The following is a 17,706-nucleotide window of genomic DNA, read 5'->3' on the forward strand; positions in this document are numbered from 1 at the left end:
CGTGAACTGAATTGAGTTTCAGTCAAACTGAGCTGAGATGTACTAATATAAATTGAAACCCATCAATAAGCTTGAAAGCAATTTTTCCGCTAGTACTTAGGACAGACAACAGAAGGGCACTGTTTAATTACTCGATAAATCGGTGATTATATATACAGCATGCGTGGTACGAGAGATTTCTTGTTCACGTATACCACAGAACTCCCATGCGAGAACAGTTTTCATTAGTCGTTAGCGCCCGCATGCTTTAGGCGATAGTCCTTACTTTTCCTTACCGCGCATCGTTAACAGAGTCTCTGCAAGACGTTAGCTTTACATCGGCCGATCACTTTCATTAGTTGACAATGTAGTTGCGCCCTAACATTAATTTATAGAGTAGAATAAAATGTTAAAAAAATGCAACAAAACCCTGACCAGTAAAATGGTAGTCTTTCAATACATATTTCTAAGGAAATATGTATGAAACAGTCATTGAGTCGTAATCATTTAAACCACATGCTCTATTTCTTCTAATGTAACGTATAAGTATGATTAGAAAGGAGAGCAGAAGGCTTTACAAATATTTTCATTTACGTCGGTACAGTATTTAGGAATAGTTCGTCGGGATAACAATAATTGGATCCCGTCAAGTCGAGCCGCGCATGCTCATGTACCGAGATGGGAAATGTCGAGCGAAATCGCATCTTCTGCCAGTCATATATAGTTAAGTATATTAACAACTAGCTGTCACCCGCGACTCCGTCCGCGCGAATTAAAAAAAAAACTTAATAAATAGCCTATGTGTTCTTCCAGATTATTTTCTACATCTGTGACAAATTTCATCAAGATCCGTTCAGCCGTTTCGGAGACAACTTCAATTTATGTATTGAAAACCGTTTAACTATTCCGTATGCGAAGTTAGATAAGATTTGTATTACTACAAAAAAATACATTTCGAAATTGTTTAATTAAACACGTATTTTATTTTAACCCTTTGACCACTGTTGATTGATATTATGGACGTGCGTACGTACGTACGAACGTGGTACAAAAGGGTATATTTTATCCTTAAATACATATTATCCATACTGCTTCCGATATAAGTACTTTGTTATATATTTTTCCAGATCGCATTTGATATGAGATCATATTTCAATAATCATGATTTCGAGTAATTTCTCATATCAGCGATCTAAGTGTTGACAATGTTTTAAGCTAATTTTCAAAGAATTTTTCAGTAAAATTCAAAAACACTTTACTTTTTATTTGTACACAATATACATACACACAGATGGACGCAGTTATAATATTTCTAAAACTACTTTTATGACGAATCTTTATAAATTATTAATTAAATTGTATATACCATGTCAGTCGGTATATGTGAAGTTAATATAATTATCGATAAAAGCTTGGGCGAGGGCGCGGCTGACGGCTGCTGTGATGGAAATGCAATTTGTTGGAGCACCGCAACACGTCACACGAACGTACTGTGGTTTAGGTCGGTGACACACTGAGAAATTTTTACAGCGCTGATAACGTACAAATATATTTTTGTAAACGGTAAAAAAACACTACCACAAACGGTCAAGTCTTCAACCAGATTAAATAAATTCTACATACACTATGAATTCATCAGTAATTTGTTAATGTAAAAGAGTATTTATTTTCAGTTGCCGTGTTTTTGTCTTTACGTTTATAAAATAAAACTAAAATCTTTATGTTGCTGCGGTCCGCGGCGAAAATTGAGTGTGTGCTCGCCTTAAAGTTTCACTAGTCAAAAATTATCGTGGTTTTCCATTTGCGCCGACACATTTTTCAATTGAAATCCGCAAATTGACGAAAACGTACAGGCAATCAGAATCAAAATTCAATTGAGCCAAACAGTTCTTGATGAAATTTGGCACATATGTAGAACACATGCTGGAAGAACACATAGACTACTTATTAAGTTTTTTTTTTTAAATTCCGCGCGGACGGAGTCGCGGGCGATAGCTAGTTACTTAATAAGATCTTACAAGAGATCAAGTAGCAAGCAGCAAGCATTAGTTTAGCTTATAATGGGATTTTACAATTTAATATAAAGGTTTTAATGTCTTTGTCTAGTAACAAGTTATTTATCAGCTTTTTCATATTATGCCTAAATTATAAAACATTTTTTTACAATTTACAACATACTAACATTATATTTCAAACACACTGGCCATAATCATGATCAGCTCACAGTACGTCCCCACTCGAGGAGCTCGGAGCCTACCCTAAGTTAGGGGTGACTAGGTCATAGTCAACCACGCTGGCCAAATGCGGGTTGACTTCACATATATCATTGAACTTCTTCTCAGATATGTGCAGCATCACAATGTTTTCCCTCACCGTAAGAACGTCAGATAAATGAACATAATTATGTAAGTCGAAAATCTAAAAACACATTGGTACATGGCGGGATTCGAACCCAGGACCTGTAGATTGCAAGTCAAGTGCTTAACCCCTGAGCCACCGATGCTCTTACTGGCCATAATAATATTTAATATTTAGAACAAAATTATTGTTAATTTAAATAATTTCCAACTAAAAATGTGATTCATTTACAAGACAAAAAAATAATAAAGTCATAAACATTAAATAAAACTAAAATAAAAATAAACTTACAACAACAAACAGTCCCTGGCGGCCCATATTGCTACCTACATGCATAACCTGGTGAATGGAAACAAATTAAAACATATTAAAATCAAAAATAAATCAATACAATTGCAAAACCATGATAAGGATCCTTTTGCATAAATTTTACTGATATGTAAAGTTATATTTTGCTTGTTTGTTTTAAACTATTGTTTAACACAAGAGTTCCCAACCTGTTCATGGTCAGGTACCACTATGATATTATTTTTGTTAGCAGGGACTACTGGGAAGGTGTAATAAATATAAACTATAATAATCAAACTTAAACTTTAATTAAAACTCAATAGAAAATTACATAAAAAGGGTAATGTTTTTATTTAAAGGATAAACTTATTATTTCTGAGATAAAATCTTCTTCACAAATTTGACTATACTAGGACTAATTTTTCCTCCAAGATACAAGTGAATAATCTTACTTTTAAATAGTTCTTTGTCATGTTTTTAATTACCAACAAGACAGAAAATCCTTGTTCACATAAATACATTGTTGAAAAATGAAATAGAACAAGGCGACTTCAATTTTTAACTAAATGTTGAAAATCCTTTGGAGACTTGGACCAAGGATCACGGTTGGGAACCATTGATTTAACACTATGGTTTTATCTAGTAAAGGACGAAAATTAGTTATGTCTTAACAAGCACTAAAGCAGATTTAAGGATTTCTCTAATACTATTAACACATTATTTATTTCATTAAAGTTCTTCTTTTAACAGGGACAATTATTCGTTGATCATTTACTAAAAGAAAAAATAAAAAGCGAAGAAAATATCTTACCTTAATTACGACGCTCGCACCGTAAAATCTGCAATAAAACGTAAATCATTCATAATAATGAAATTTATAATATTGAGTTATTTATTCGCATTCATTGATTTTTTTTATGTCGTTCGCAGAGATTTCTTAATTGCAAATAAGGGTAGGGAAAATGTTTATTCGTAGCTACTTACGTTCAATTAAAATGTTAAAAGCTTACTGAATGCTCATTGCTTTTATTTTATTATATTTTACTATTTATTTCACATAGAAAAAGGTTTTTAGCGATATAAAATTCAAAACAAAAAGATTGGAAAATTTTAATTTGACACTTGAGAACTTGACTTTTGCTTAACACATAGAGTATATTCTTAGCTATGGATTTGTTCAGATAAGCAGATCACAGATCAAGTATGACACCAATCTATAATGCAATTAATTAATAGGATTGTCCAGGTTGTAAGAAAACTCTAAAGATTTTAAAGGTTTTTTAAATTGTTGTACCGTGTGTTGATTTTTATAAGAACACCTCTAGACATAAAAAGAAGAGACGTGCATCAGGAAAGCGCCTTATACAAACCTTGTCACTGCTTATTAGGGCCAGGCAGGGCGTCGCCATCCGATGACCTAGGCTAGATCTAAGGTGGGATAGTAGTAAAAATCCTCTTTTTGATTTCAAAGTAAATGCTTATCAACGAGTAGTTCAATTTTTTATAATATACTTACAAGTAGTTTATGAGTTTTCTATGTAAATCTTTTGGAATTGTAAGCATCATCAACCAGCCCTTATCTCTTATGGAGGGTCAGCACAGTATGTACTACTCCTCCATACATCTCTATCAGCCGTCATATCTGAATTTACCCCCTTCTTACGCATATCCTCTTTCACACAATCCATCCATACTTTGTAAGCGTCATATTATTTCGAATTATGTAGTTTATATTTTTCGTTACATTTTTCAATGTTCTAAGGGAGGCAGCTGCCCCCTGCCACACCTAGTAGACGCAAATGGCGTGTAATATCATTTTTATTGAGGTGGAAAAAAAAAAAACACGAGAATTGTGTGAAACTTTTTATTTGCAGTTGTAAAAACTGTACAAATCCTAACAAACTTACAAATTAACATCTATTATGGACCTTCGCATGGCACTGTCGATGTCGACGTGAGCCACAACACTCGATACTGTCACTGTCACTGTTCTCTTACACTCCTTCACTTCGTGTCACAACGTCAGTCGACTCGTCATATTCATGTGTAAATTCTTTACTTATTCTGTGATAATAAAAATGTTCTGTCAAAAGTAAAGCCTATAATAACATGAGTTTAAATAATGCTAAGCATGGTTTAAGTAGACATTATTACATTAGAAATTTCATTCCCTTTTTTTTGTTACAAAAACAGTGTCGTTGAAAAATAATTGTGAACACGTTTGAAAGCACCGTTTTTAATGGCGGTTATACATTTGGTGCATTTTCCACCTTTTTTTCTATGTATTAATTTATAATAATTGTGGCATTTAATTTTAACGGTATTTTGATAAACAGCTATATAGCTCTGCTATAACGTATAGCGGTTTAAAAAACAGTTATAAGAATATATTGATATGGTTATCCAAAGTGTTCTAGAACAATTATAAAATTAATATGTCTACTTAGTTTACATGATATTGTATATTCGAATATGTTATATAATGTATTAACAATTAGTTCAACAAAATGGATTAAAATTGATTTTATATACAATAAAATAAAATTAAACTAAACTGTATAAGGTTTGCAATTTTGATATTTCGACAATAAATAACTCGAATGCAATGACAGCTGTCAAAACTATACCAGGATTAAAAAAAAGAAAAAATGAAATTACTTAAAATTTTAAATGAAATAAAGGTAATGTAACGTAATTATATTGGAATTTGTGCAGTATATATTTATTTAACAATATAATAAATACAAGGAAATAATAAAGTGAAATAGATATGAAAGAATAGATAAAAAATGCTTAATCTTTGGTATGATTAGTTGAAAACTGAAATTTATACTTAAGTTTCATTTTAATCGCACAATTATTATTTAATGAAGTTATTTACCTATAAATTAATATAACAAATAAATAAAAGTAAAAATCAAAGTGTACAGTGACTGTATTTGATAAATCTAACTTTGTCAGCATGTTCTTGGTACGCCAAATATTTATGCCGCCAAAAAAACTAAAAAAAAAACAATTTTTTGTACTTTTGAATAAAGTTGCTTGCATTATGCTTTGACATTAATTTGACATGTCCAATTTACGTGTCATCGCAAATATTGCAGAGTAACTTGGAAATAAATGATATTTTATTATTAGTGTTGACCTGCGTATAGTTTTGACAGCTGTCAATATTTAAGATGGTAATATTTAAAATTGAAGCCACTTAAATCCAATAATTTATTTATGGATTGATAAAAGAAAACTTTAATTTTAATATAGATATATAACCTATAGATATATAATCCGGAACACTAAAGTGGTAGTTTTTTCTTGGTATAAATTCCTTCAGTGTTGTCATTTACAATAATAAATGACATTTAGAAATAGACTCTGGAATAGACGTCAAGTTGTATGACACTCTACATCTATAGATGATATATCTATGGATGACATATGAAAATGCTACACATAAAATATATTCCAAGTATTGTTCGTCAATATTTTAATATTAAAATTAAGGACACTTCCCATTTACATTATTTATATAAATATAAATTCTGAGCAATTTTATTTATTTTTTTAATTAATTCGAATAAACATCAAAAAAATGTCTCAGCAAAATATTGAAAACGAATATAATAAAAATACACACACAATAAATAAAAAAATCCCATGAAAAAAATTTAAACACGCTTTCTTTTCTCACAAGAATAAAGAAAGTAAAAGGCATATTCCAAAGTGATTCAGATTTACTCTAAACCTTTTCTCCGCAGTGACTAAAATGTGTTTCTAAAAAATATATTTTATTTACAAAATCGTTACAAACCTTTACGAAATAATAAAAAAGAATGAGTTAAATAAAGTAAAGGGGTAAGTCGTTAATACATTCGTTGTGATACAACACGTAATAAATAATTATATAGATCTCTAATAACGCTCAACAACTAAACACTAAAAGTTATAAACAAATAACGAAGTGTTAGGTGATTTCGTGGCGTTATAAATAACGTTACAACGATATTTCTGTGTGAGAAAACACGTAACACTCCGCGTGTCGGCCATTTTGTGTCGCAATGTGCGGCTCAAATCGGCCGCGTGAAGTTGGCCGGGAACATGCCCTTCTCATTGGTCGACTCCTTTATACCCATCAGCCAGCCCTCCTCCTGGAAACATTACGTAGCATCTGGAGGAGCTTCAACACAACACAATGCCCTTAAATTACCACAAGCTTATCACTTTAAAAAAACTAACTTGTTTTACAATTTGGCAATGACTGACAGCAGTTAGCAATGTTTGACAGCAGTTGGCAATGTCTGACAGTAGTTGGCAATGTGTGACAGTAGTTGGCAATCTCTGACAGCAGTTGGCAACGTCTGACAGCAGTTGGCAACGTCTGACAGCAGTTGGCAATGTCTGACAGCAGTTGCCAATGTCTGACAGCATTTGGCAATTTCTGGAAGCTGTTAGCAATTTCTAACGGCTGTTGGCAGTTTCTGACAGCTGTTGGAAATTTCTAACGGCTTTTGGCAGATTCTGACAGCAATTGTCAAAATTTTCAATCAAGATACCTGTTCGTCGGGGTCGTCGTACTCGACGACGCGGATGACGTCACCGACATCGAAGGACAGCTCGTCGCTGTCCTCGCGCGTGTAGCGGTACGTGGCGCGCACGCGGTACAGCGTGCCCGCCGGCAATCCCGCAAGTGTCGCTCCTGCGCACAACATATACCACGTCTATACATTGTTTTTGTTGGAAAAAATTTGCCAATAGTTGACAATGTTCGAGAATAGTTGGCAATGTTTGACAATAGTTGCCAATGTTTGACAATGGTTGGCAATGTTTGACCATAGTTGGCAATGTTTGACAATGTTTGTCAATCAACAAATACACTATGTTCTATATATGAAATTTAATACAAAATATTATTTTAGATAAAAAAATTAACAAAACACTAACACAATATTGGGGTAGTCAAAATTTTCTCTTCTGACAACTACAACATAAGAATAAAAGATTACAAGAGATATAGGAAGATATACGAGAGATAGAGATAGTGTTCGACATTACTCAACTATCAACAAAAACTCTAAAATTCAGAAATATTTCTATGGTAAGAATAATTTAAAATACAAAACATATAACTTTTACATCTATTTGAAATAATTATTATGAATTAGAATTATAAACAACATACAAAACAAACATGCAATAATTACAGTAAATAGACTCGAGCACAACACTATATTATTCAATCAGAACAAGCAAAGTATGAAAGGCATATCAATAAGCACTAAAACATATACATAGAATAAATAACCCCGCCCTGAAAATAGATATATAAATACATAAACATACATTTTATATACATAACATAATATAAATACTTGATATATAAAAATTATACGAAAGCAAATCATTACAATCTGCACATTTACTAAAACAATTAGAAATTATATCTATTATAATTCACAGAGTTATTTCTTTAATATCAATTCTATGTATTTCAAAATATAATAACTTTTTTTTCAAAAAATTATTTCTTTTACCAATATTATTAATTTATGTCCACTTTAAAAAAAACTCGAATTAAATGCAACTGATTTATTAATTATATAACTTTAAAAAGCAGTTTCTTTTTTTATTAATTTTACATTAATTTACGAAATTATTTCACTGAGTTCAAGACACAAATTTTAACAAAGAAATCACTTCATTTCAAAAATAATAGGAAAAAACTATAGACAATTTTAATTTCCAAAAAATAACGCAAGATTTTTTTCTCTCAAATGAATTTACATTTTATTTTCACATTGTATTTTATTAGTAAATAAATATTAATATAAACAAAAGTATGAACGTGTGTGTGACGTCACTCACCAACTGGTATATCGTAAACTTCATCGTTCTTGTTCTCATTGTTTTGATTCTCTACATCTTTCTTCTCCTTCTGTTTCTCTTCTTTCTCATTCTCTTTGTCACTCTCCTTCTCAACGCTGGAGTCCTTCCCGTCCACGTTATTATTGACATTCTCTGCTGCCGGAGCTCCTGAGGATTGTGCAATCGATTGCCTCTACATCTACACCGAATGTTCTAGAACTCTAGCATTTATTTAGGTCTAAACTATACATTATTAGAGCATTGTTAATACAATATATTAAAGAAAACCATGCATCTAATTATAAATGGTTAATTTTTATCAAACTTGTTTTGCAACACAACAAAATAAATGATTTTTTTGATAACTTTCCAGAATTTCTCCAATATGGTAATTGTGTACATATTATTATATAAATTTTGTAGTAAATAACATGTATATTCAGACATTTGCTGCAAACGATCTTCTTCTAATACGTAATCAAAAAACTAGGCAACTGAAAATTTGTAGCAAAATCTACTTTATTTGAAATGTTACATCGTAAAATGGAATAATGAAGCAATTTCTTACCAAGAAATCCTCGTACAGTGAAGTAAAGATGTCGTACTCACCGACAGGGATGTCGTACATTTGCTTCTTGTCCTGTGTGTCCGGCGCCGGCGTGTTGTTGTTGGTCGCGCGGGGCGTGTCCGGCGCGCGGGGCGTGTCCGGCGCGCGGGGCGTGTCCGGCGCGCGGGGCGTGTCCGGCGGGGTGGTGTCCGGGGAGGGCGGGGGCGGGGGCGTGTGGGGCGCGGGGCTGCCGTTGAGCGCGGGGGGCGCGGGTGAGGGCGCGGGGGAGGGCGCTATGCACACACACACACACATACAACACTCACAAACATGCTGATACACACATTGTTATTGTTTTAAAACACTTAGTTCATGCGCCGCATCCTTGTGTGTATACAATTAACTACAAAAATCACTCTTAACTTAAAGTGATTTTTTTTTTCTGTTTTCTGTGTAAGGGGCCGTTCAAGTATTACGTAAGCACAATGGGGGGGGGGTGTCTTTGCTTTGCTTATTTTGAATTTAATATGTGTACCAAAAGTTTAAAATAAGTTTTTTTATGTTCGTAAGATTCTAATATTTTTGTCTCTTACTCTATGTTGAATACTGTATCAGTAAAATCTAATCTATCCTAATTTTATTTTCTAACTAGCTGTCGCCCGCGACTCCGTCCGCGCGCAGTTAAAAAAAAAATGAAAAATAGATGTTGGCCGATTCTCAGACCTACTGAATATGCTCACAAAATTTCATGAGAATCGGTCAAGCCGTTTCGGAGGAGTACGGGAACGAAAACTGTGACACGAGAATTTTATATATTAGATATATATTTAAAAAAAACAATACATTAATTGCAAAATGTTTACGTAAGCATGGGGGAGGGGGTAAGAGCTTTGCTTACTTTTGCTGACAAGAGGGATGCGGGGGGGGTAAATAATTGTAATAAATCTGCTTACCTAATACTTGAACAGCCCCTAATGTAATAACTTAGAATTCACAAGGATGTAGTGCTTATAATTAAGTTGGCAAATCAATTGTAGCAAAATGAATATATTCTTTAAATCAGAATTGAGATAAAATAAACTCAACAAAGGAGTACAATTTTTAAGCAAGATTTGACAACTTTTATAATATTTTCTTCTCCTATATGCAAATACCAATTTTATAGTTAATTAAATATTTCTTGATTAATATGAGTTCAAAATCCTTTAAGAAGGCATAAAAATCACTACAATGCATGTCTTTGTAGATACAATTAGTGATTATATATAAAATCAACAATAAAGCGAACATCTCATTCTTGTCTTATTTAAACTTGGTCAATGACGAAAACTATTGTCTGAAGGTTACCGTATAAAAAAATCTCGAATTTTTAATATCCAACTCGAAGGACCAAAATGGACATATAAAGTATCATATTCAAGTTATTTTTATAGATTACTTTAAAGTTAACTACAATATTAAAAAATGTATATTGAAAGACATATTCAGTGTATAGTTTTCGTCAAGGAGCACATGTCTGTGTGACTGTGCGTGTGACTGTGCGTGAGGACTCACTCTGCACGTTGTTGTGGTTGGCGCCGTTGTGTGCGGGTGTTGCGGGTGTTGTCGGCGAGGAGGTGTTGGAGTTGACGGAGGTGATGGCGCGAGGCAGAGAGGCCGTCTTCTTGCTGTAGGAGCCGCGCTGACAGTCCGTCGCCAACTTGTCCGTGATCGCCTCCAGCTCTGCGTACACCTGCACACAGGTACGTGTACAACTTACAACCTGCCCATAGCAGGTGTATGTCAGACAAACTGGTCGACATCTCATCTTCTGTGGCTATCTTAGACAATGTTGGTCCTATTGACGGTTAATTATACAAGACTGGTGCTCTTTGCCTTCTACCTTAAGCGATCCCTATTACCTCGATACTAGTACGAAACAAGTAATTTCTGAATGATTTTGCCGATATTAAGTTGTGAAGAGGCTATCTCCAGACGAAGTCGGGAGGAGGGTTACCTTGGAAGTCTCGGAGTGGAAGAGCTGCTCTGCGGCGAAGAGCGTCTGCAGGTTGGTGACGTAGAAGAGGACGCGCGAGTCGTGCAGCGCGGGGAGCTCGTCGTGCAGCTCAGAGTTCAGCAACTCGTATGTGCGCTTCGCCTCCTCCAGCTGCTCGCGACCCTTCGTCACCTGCACACCGCACACAGCACAACAGTCAGGTTTATTTGCTATCCATCGGTCAAATTTAATTAGGATAAGAAATTATTATTGTTATAAATTTGTATGGAATACTCATGATACAAAATTGTACGCTTTCGTGTCAAGAATAAAACTGACAGTCAGATTTCAGAGAGCACAAATCACAACAAACATTCCTGCCCACACATCCCGCACTAAAATACCGCGAGAATACAGGCTATTGCACGCATTGTGATATTATCTGGTTTTCTTTTTTATGATGTTGGTCAGGGACTATTCCCTAATTTTAAATAAAATCTAAAGACGTATCACATTACTTTAGTTTTAGATCCTTTCTTTAGATGTTTTGTCAGTCCTGTTTTTTTTATATACATTTTAACTGGTGTTTTTCAAGTGTTTGTACTATGAACATACCTTGACGTCATCCCGTCTCTTGGCGGCATTTGCCTGCAGATTCTGGAAGCTGTGCCGCTGTCCGTCGTAGTCCACCAGCTTGCGACCGCGTTTCTCGATCTTTTTCTGAAGAAATAATTACACTCACATTACACACTAAATTTATATGCGCCGACTGTTTTGATATAAACACCTTAAATGTCAGTTCCATTGCGACCCATAGTTTGACTAATTTTGAAGAACGAAATTTATTTTGTTAAAGATGACTCACCCTGACTTCCGGGAACTGGTTGGTGTATGTGTTGAGCGGAATGAGGACCTGATCGCCGAGCTTGTGCGAGAAGTCCTGCCACAGCATCTCCATGCTTTGCGCCTGCACATACAGCAGGTCGTGACCCGACCAGCTGCTCTCGTACACCTCCGTGATCGCCTCCATCAGGCTCTTTGACGCCGTTTGCACCGCTAACACAAGTTACACTCACTTTGTTAGCTCAGTAAAATAATTACGACCTAGTGAGTCTTAACAACCAATCTTTATTACTTCAGATATTTTTGGTGTGATTATTTCATTCAACACGTTTGATGATCAGTCGGCAGTATTGTCGAAAGAATTTGTAACATTCAACTTCAGATGAATATTTAGCGCAAACTTCATTTAGCTCTAGACTGTAGACACGACAGTAAAGGCCACATTCCTAACATTTTATTACGATCTGCACAGTTTAGTGGAATTATTTTACAATATAAATCATAAAATAATTTTAGCTTTACAGTGTTATCTCTATTTAGACATTTATCAAACAGATTTTCTTTGTTTGAAAATTGTTGAAATAATTAGACCGATGTTAGAAATTTCTTTACATTTTTATTGTGACATGTCTGCATGAATCATCTCGTATGTTCGAGGAAGGATACTTTTATCAAAAGATAATGTCGTTATGATTCGACATTCATCTCGTATATTTTTAGTACAACTGATAAGAAAAAATTACGCTTACAGTTTTAGATGACGTTATGAAATAAGTATTAACATATTAAATGTAATTTTTTTATATTATAAGGTGGCAACAAGCGTGGGGCCCCTGAATACACTGAAACAGCGAAGAGACCACTGCCCATAGACATCCGTCCCTTAATCAATAGAGTCCCACGAAAAGAAGTTAAAACATTTTGTGTTATTTAGGTAAGCCAATTCATTTCGGGGCTTTGCAGTGCCTCCTCTGAGGTGAGCACAACCGAACCATCCATTTTACGAACTTAAATTAATCTCCAAAAAATTGACGATCTGAATTTTCAAGATGAGAATTTTATATAATCTTGAATGTTGCAAATTTACCTCGTATACACCGTATATAGTTATTGAACTCCTTCTGCAGCCGCGTCGCCTGCTGGTGCTGCCGGTTGAAGTTCTGCAGGTGCTCCTCGAAGATGTCGTCCAGCGTGCGGTCCACCTTGCCCAGGTTCTGGAGCAACTGGAACACCACAACGATAGGCCAATGATTTACTTGTACTCCGTATTTATATTACGTTGAATTCTGTTTAGCAAGTATTAAATAAAAATGTCCATTTGATTAATGGCGGTTTCGTTAGTGACTACGAACTTATGAAGTGCTATTTGCACTAATTATTTTTTGCTTTTGGGTATGTATCACAGACAATGTTCGATTAATTGCGTATTGTTTACTACGAATAAATTCAGTTGGGATAAATCCAAATGGAAATCAATAAATAAATACATGTATTTATTATGTTACCGCAACATTACGTTTTTTTTAATTTTAGTTATACGATTTTTATTTAAACTTATTTCTTAAAATTTCTTCTTCTGGTTACCATATACCTAACTACTAAGACTAGTCATTGTAAAGATAACATAAGGTAATTGTGTGTGGGGAGACGGGGGGGGGGGGGGGGGGGATATGAAATTGTCAGTTATTGCAAGTGTCGTCTTGATGTACAACTGTATGTAACAGCTTCAAATTGCAACTAATGCGACACTCACGCGCATCGCCGTCGTCGTCTTCGGCTGTTATGTAACTCATCGTGACTGCGATACAATACATAAGGACAAGTGCGATCCGATATACATATGTAATGAAATCTTAAAATTATTGTCGGAATGAAAAACGTTAAAAAGCCATGAAGGTGAATATTAGCCCAAAGAAACCTTTAATATTCTTTAACTCGAATAAAGTACCTATAACTACAATAATTTGACAATCGAATGACAATAGCTTAAGTTAAATAATGCAGAAGTTATAGTTTTGTGAATAAACAAGTTTGCATTAATTACGTACAAATCAATCATCATATGACGCCTACGTACAAATATGATGAAACATGTTTACACTATTAGGGTTGATACTTTGTCAGTGGTGCATGTTTTTGATAGAAAAACGAAAGGTTTTTAAGTTTTCAAGTCAATTAAAATTGTTTGAGTGATTTAATTTAATTATCGTTAATCACAAAGTTGCACATTAAATGACAGAAGTCTAAAGCTCTTTTTATTTCCTCTGGCTTCCATAACACATTCAACTTCAATGTGTTTACATCCTTTCACCAAATAGGCATAGTATTTAAAGTGGCAACCCTGTTCAAATGACAGAATTAACATATAAGCGAGGAGTTACGAAAGTTGATATACTCGCTGAAACATTAGAAGGCTATGCTGAGAGGAGGCGCGGAGGGGTGGGGGGGGGGGTATGTAGTTTGTACAAACCACTGCTACCAAGTTACAAGTATTACTTAACGCACAGGGTTGTCATAATATTAAAACGTGCGCTAACAACTTCATGTATTGTTAAAAAAAAAATTCAAATGAAAAAGAAAATAAATATTTAATATTGGTTAAAATGAAGGTGTTTAAAAAAAAAGATTAACATAACATTTATAAATACATTCAGTACACATCGTTAACCGCAACCTGCTGAATGAAAATTTGTTCAGCAGCTGAACATTTATTAGTACTGTAGAGCGATGAAATAATGCCGTCATAAGTTAAAATTTGTATCTGTCAAGTTTTACACAACTTTAAAACAATAATGCAAAGTGACAAGTCCAATAATATTTTATCTGCTATATGTCAAGTAGTAATATATCGTACAAATATTTAGCATACAATGCGATGTCGACACAAGGTCGCCGCTCGATAGATTAATACAAAACCTTCAATGGATCTCGAAGCCAGTGTTTACGACTGGTTTAGGAATGTTCTGCATGCTATCGGTAGGACTCTTATAAGTGGTGAGATTTTTGTTCATTCAATTACAACGCAAATATTTAATTGAGGTTATCACCAATGTTGAAAAAACTGCTTAAAGTAATGGATTACAAATATAAAATTTCTGAATCCGAAGCAACTTGATGATCCATGTCTTCGTAATAAAATTATGTCACGCACAACACGTCAACGTCAACGCGGTGTCCGTTGATGACGTCACATCCGCACGCGCTTCCTTTCCATTTCGATTGTCTTTGACCGAGGCCTCCAATTACAACCATTGTCTCGGCTAATAATCTTACGCTTCGCAATCGATCCTCGTGTACGACCTTATCTCGATATAATTAAAGTCGACAATGGATTGCAGTAGCCGTGTCGCGGGTTGAAGCGTGACAATTGTTTAACATGATTAGGTTATCTGCGTGGCGAATGGCGATCGCGTATCGGTCAACTGGCTGTAGAGGTTAGATGGTAACGACTTTATTGAAGAACGTAAACAATGAGCAATTAGAAAATAATTTGATTACTAACATTAAATGATCGGATAATAAATCATAATGTATGTTGATGAGTTCTTCAATTTGAAGTCTAGTTTTATGTATAATTCTGTCTAAAGTAATTTTTATGAAAGATTATCACAGCACAATTTTTGTGGCGGAAACTATAGTTATAGTTTACAATTACAATTAAAAAAAAAATCGAGATTACATCCATAATTAATCACATTATTAAAATGTGTGATTATCTTAAAATCGACAGCAACCGGAGTGCAGCGGAAACAATTATCCAGTTTAAAAATGCAACAAGTTAATGTTAAAAAATGTAAAATAAATTACAAGATAGATGAATGTTTTCCGTAGACCTTGTGTAAATATCTCTTCTTTATTAAACCTGCTATGTTATTACAACGAACTTTATTGTATAATTGACATCATTGATTATTAGTTATTAGTTTGTCGGATAATACAAACAAAACACAATTCGGGTAACGAGTGACCTTAGTTTGTTTCCGTTTGTAAAAGGAAGTTGTAATGATTGAAAATAGACGAACATGCGATGATAAGGTACAATTAGTTTCTAGTATAATCTATAATACCTGATAGGTAATTCATAATGACAATAGACAATATAGAACAAAATCATCTATACCTATATATATAAAAGAAAGTCGTGTTAGTTACACTATTTATAACTCAAGAACGGCTGAATCGATTTGACTGAAAATTGGTGGGCAGGTAGCTTAGAACCAGGAAACGGACATAGGATAATTTTTACCCCGTTTTCTATTTTTTATTCCGCGCGGACGGAGTCGCGGGTAAAAGCTAGTTATTAATAAAATAATAAATTCGGATAACTTTGATAGCAATAAAAAGCCTACTTTTAAACAATATAACAATAACTGCACAAATTACTCAAGTAAATGTTAACACTCTCACTAAAGATTTTGATTAGCTTTCCAGTATTCTAGTGCATGTTGCATAGTGGTATGGCGAGCCATGAGGCGCTCTTTATAAATAGCGCCGCGCTTAACCGTTATTCGACATAAGTTGTAAAAAATATGCCCCACCCTTATGCAGATAATAACGCTCATGCTCCGAAGACTTCAACAAGACAACTCACTCTTGAAAGTTGGTCAAACTCAAAATGTCACAAAGAAAAGGGCTTAATGCAATCAACCACTGAAATTACCGTGTGGAAAGATAACTATCCTTTTCCCTTTACACAATAAACTTGGCAAGCATAAAGTAGCTGTTACGTAACACACTATGCTTTGTAATAGAATATCTTTAATAAAACGATCAAGTCGTTTCCTCAATAAACGGTATTTCAAGAGATACGCACGCGAATCTATCACACCGTTACAACTTTCCCACGTGATTGTAACGCAGTTTATGATCGAACACAAAAGTTAAACGGTGTTACGCAAGGCCACGATAATTAATACGGAAGTAATAGAACTTACAGCAAACGTTGAGTCTGCAATCTCCAGTAAACATTAGAAAACAACCTTTAGAATTTCAGGAATAAAGAAAATAACAATCTCGTTTCTTGAAGGCAATTTATTCTGGAAGTACAGGGGATAGAAAAAGACATGACATGAGAACAGACAATACTATTGTACTTGTAAGATGACCACAATTGGTGTTTGAGGCGTTGTTTTTGAAACAACACTTAGGAATGGTTTACTTTCCGAAGCAACAAGTGAGAGGGTTGAAGATCCGCGCAACGTAATCAAGTGGGTCATCAGACGGCGGGACAGTTTGGACGACTTCCAATCGCATCGCAGGAAATAGAAGTGACCGATACAATCTTTGAAGAAAATTAACTACTACAACTTCAGTTAGTTTCTGAAAAATTACATGACATTTTATTTTCCTCTTGAACGCACAGGAAAATAAAATAATTTCGTCACAACATTACCTAGTTCGTGATGTCTATCTAAATTTGGTTTTTATCATTATTCTGTGCACATAGTTTTATACAATTTAATTTTTGCCTTTTTGACAATATTGTTACATTGAAGATACCAACCGTATAATTCACCTTGATAAAATACCTTTTTTCTATAGTCTTATAACCTTAAGGTTTACCTTGTGTTTGTTCTGCATTTGTAGTTATATTCTACGTACTATATTAAAATAATTAAATTTTCTTTAGAATAATATTTTATACCTTGAATGTCAAATCATTTAAATAAATTTCCCAACAATATATCTTAAATTGTCCGTAATTTTATAATCAGTAGAATCCAGATGCTGTATTTGAAAAACAAGAAATTACTGACAATATTTAGAGACATTTTGTACAATATTAGTAGCACATCTCTAAGAGATGAAACTGCAAATAATATTCAAAGGACAAGCTTGTATTGCAACGCTGCGAAGA

General features: G+C 34.2%; 1 protein-coding gene across 2 annotated transcripts in view; it reads right to left on the minus strand.

Moving 5' to 3' along the window:
• Window positions 1–6,456: 6,456 nt before the first annotated feature.
• LOC106720399 (myc box-dependent-interacting protein 1) overlaps window positions 6,457–17,706 on the minus strand; it is a 33,859-nt gene continuing 22,609 nt past the window's right edge. Inside the window, exons 2-9 of one of the 2 annotated variants that reach the window (XM_014515087.2) lie at window positions 12,937–13,072; window positions 11,872–12,062; window positions 11,622–11,726; window positions 11,028–11,198; window positions 10,586–10,763; window positions 8,485–8,652; window positions 7,176–7,318; window positions 6,457–6,770 (exon numbers count right to left, since the gene is read on the minus strand). In XM_014515087.2, coding sequence (XP_014370573.2) covers window positions 6,690–6,770; window positions 7,176–7,318; window positions 8,485–8,652; window positions 10,586–10,763; window positions 11,028–11,198; window positions 11,622–11,726; window positions 11,872–12,062; window positions 12,937–13,072 — 1,173 coding nt within the window. In that variant the 3' untranslated portion in view covers window positions 6,457–6,689. The remainder of the gene's footprint in view (window positions 6,771–7,175; window positions 7,319–8,484; window positions 8,653–10,585; window positions 10,764–11,027; window positions 11,199–11,621; window positions 11,727–11,871; window positions 12,063–12,936; window positions 13,073–17,706) is intronic. The other variant, XM_014515090.2, reaches the window with a different exon arrangement.

Source organism: Papilio machaon, chromosome 8 (genome assembly GCF_912999745.1).
Source record: "Papilio machaon chromosome 8, ilPapMach1.1, whole genome shotgun sequence".
Lineage (NCBI taxonomy): Eukaryota > Metazoa > Arthropoda > Insecta > Lepidoptera > Papilionidae > Papilio > Papilio machaon.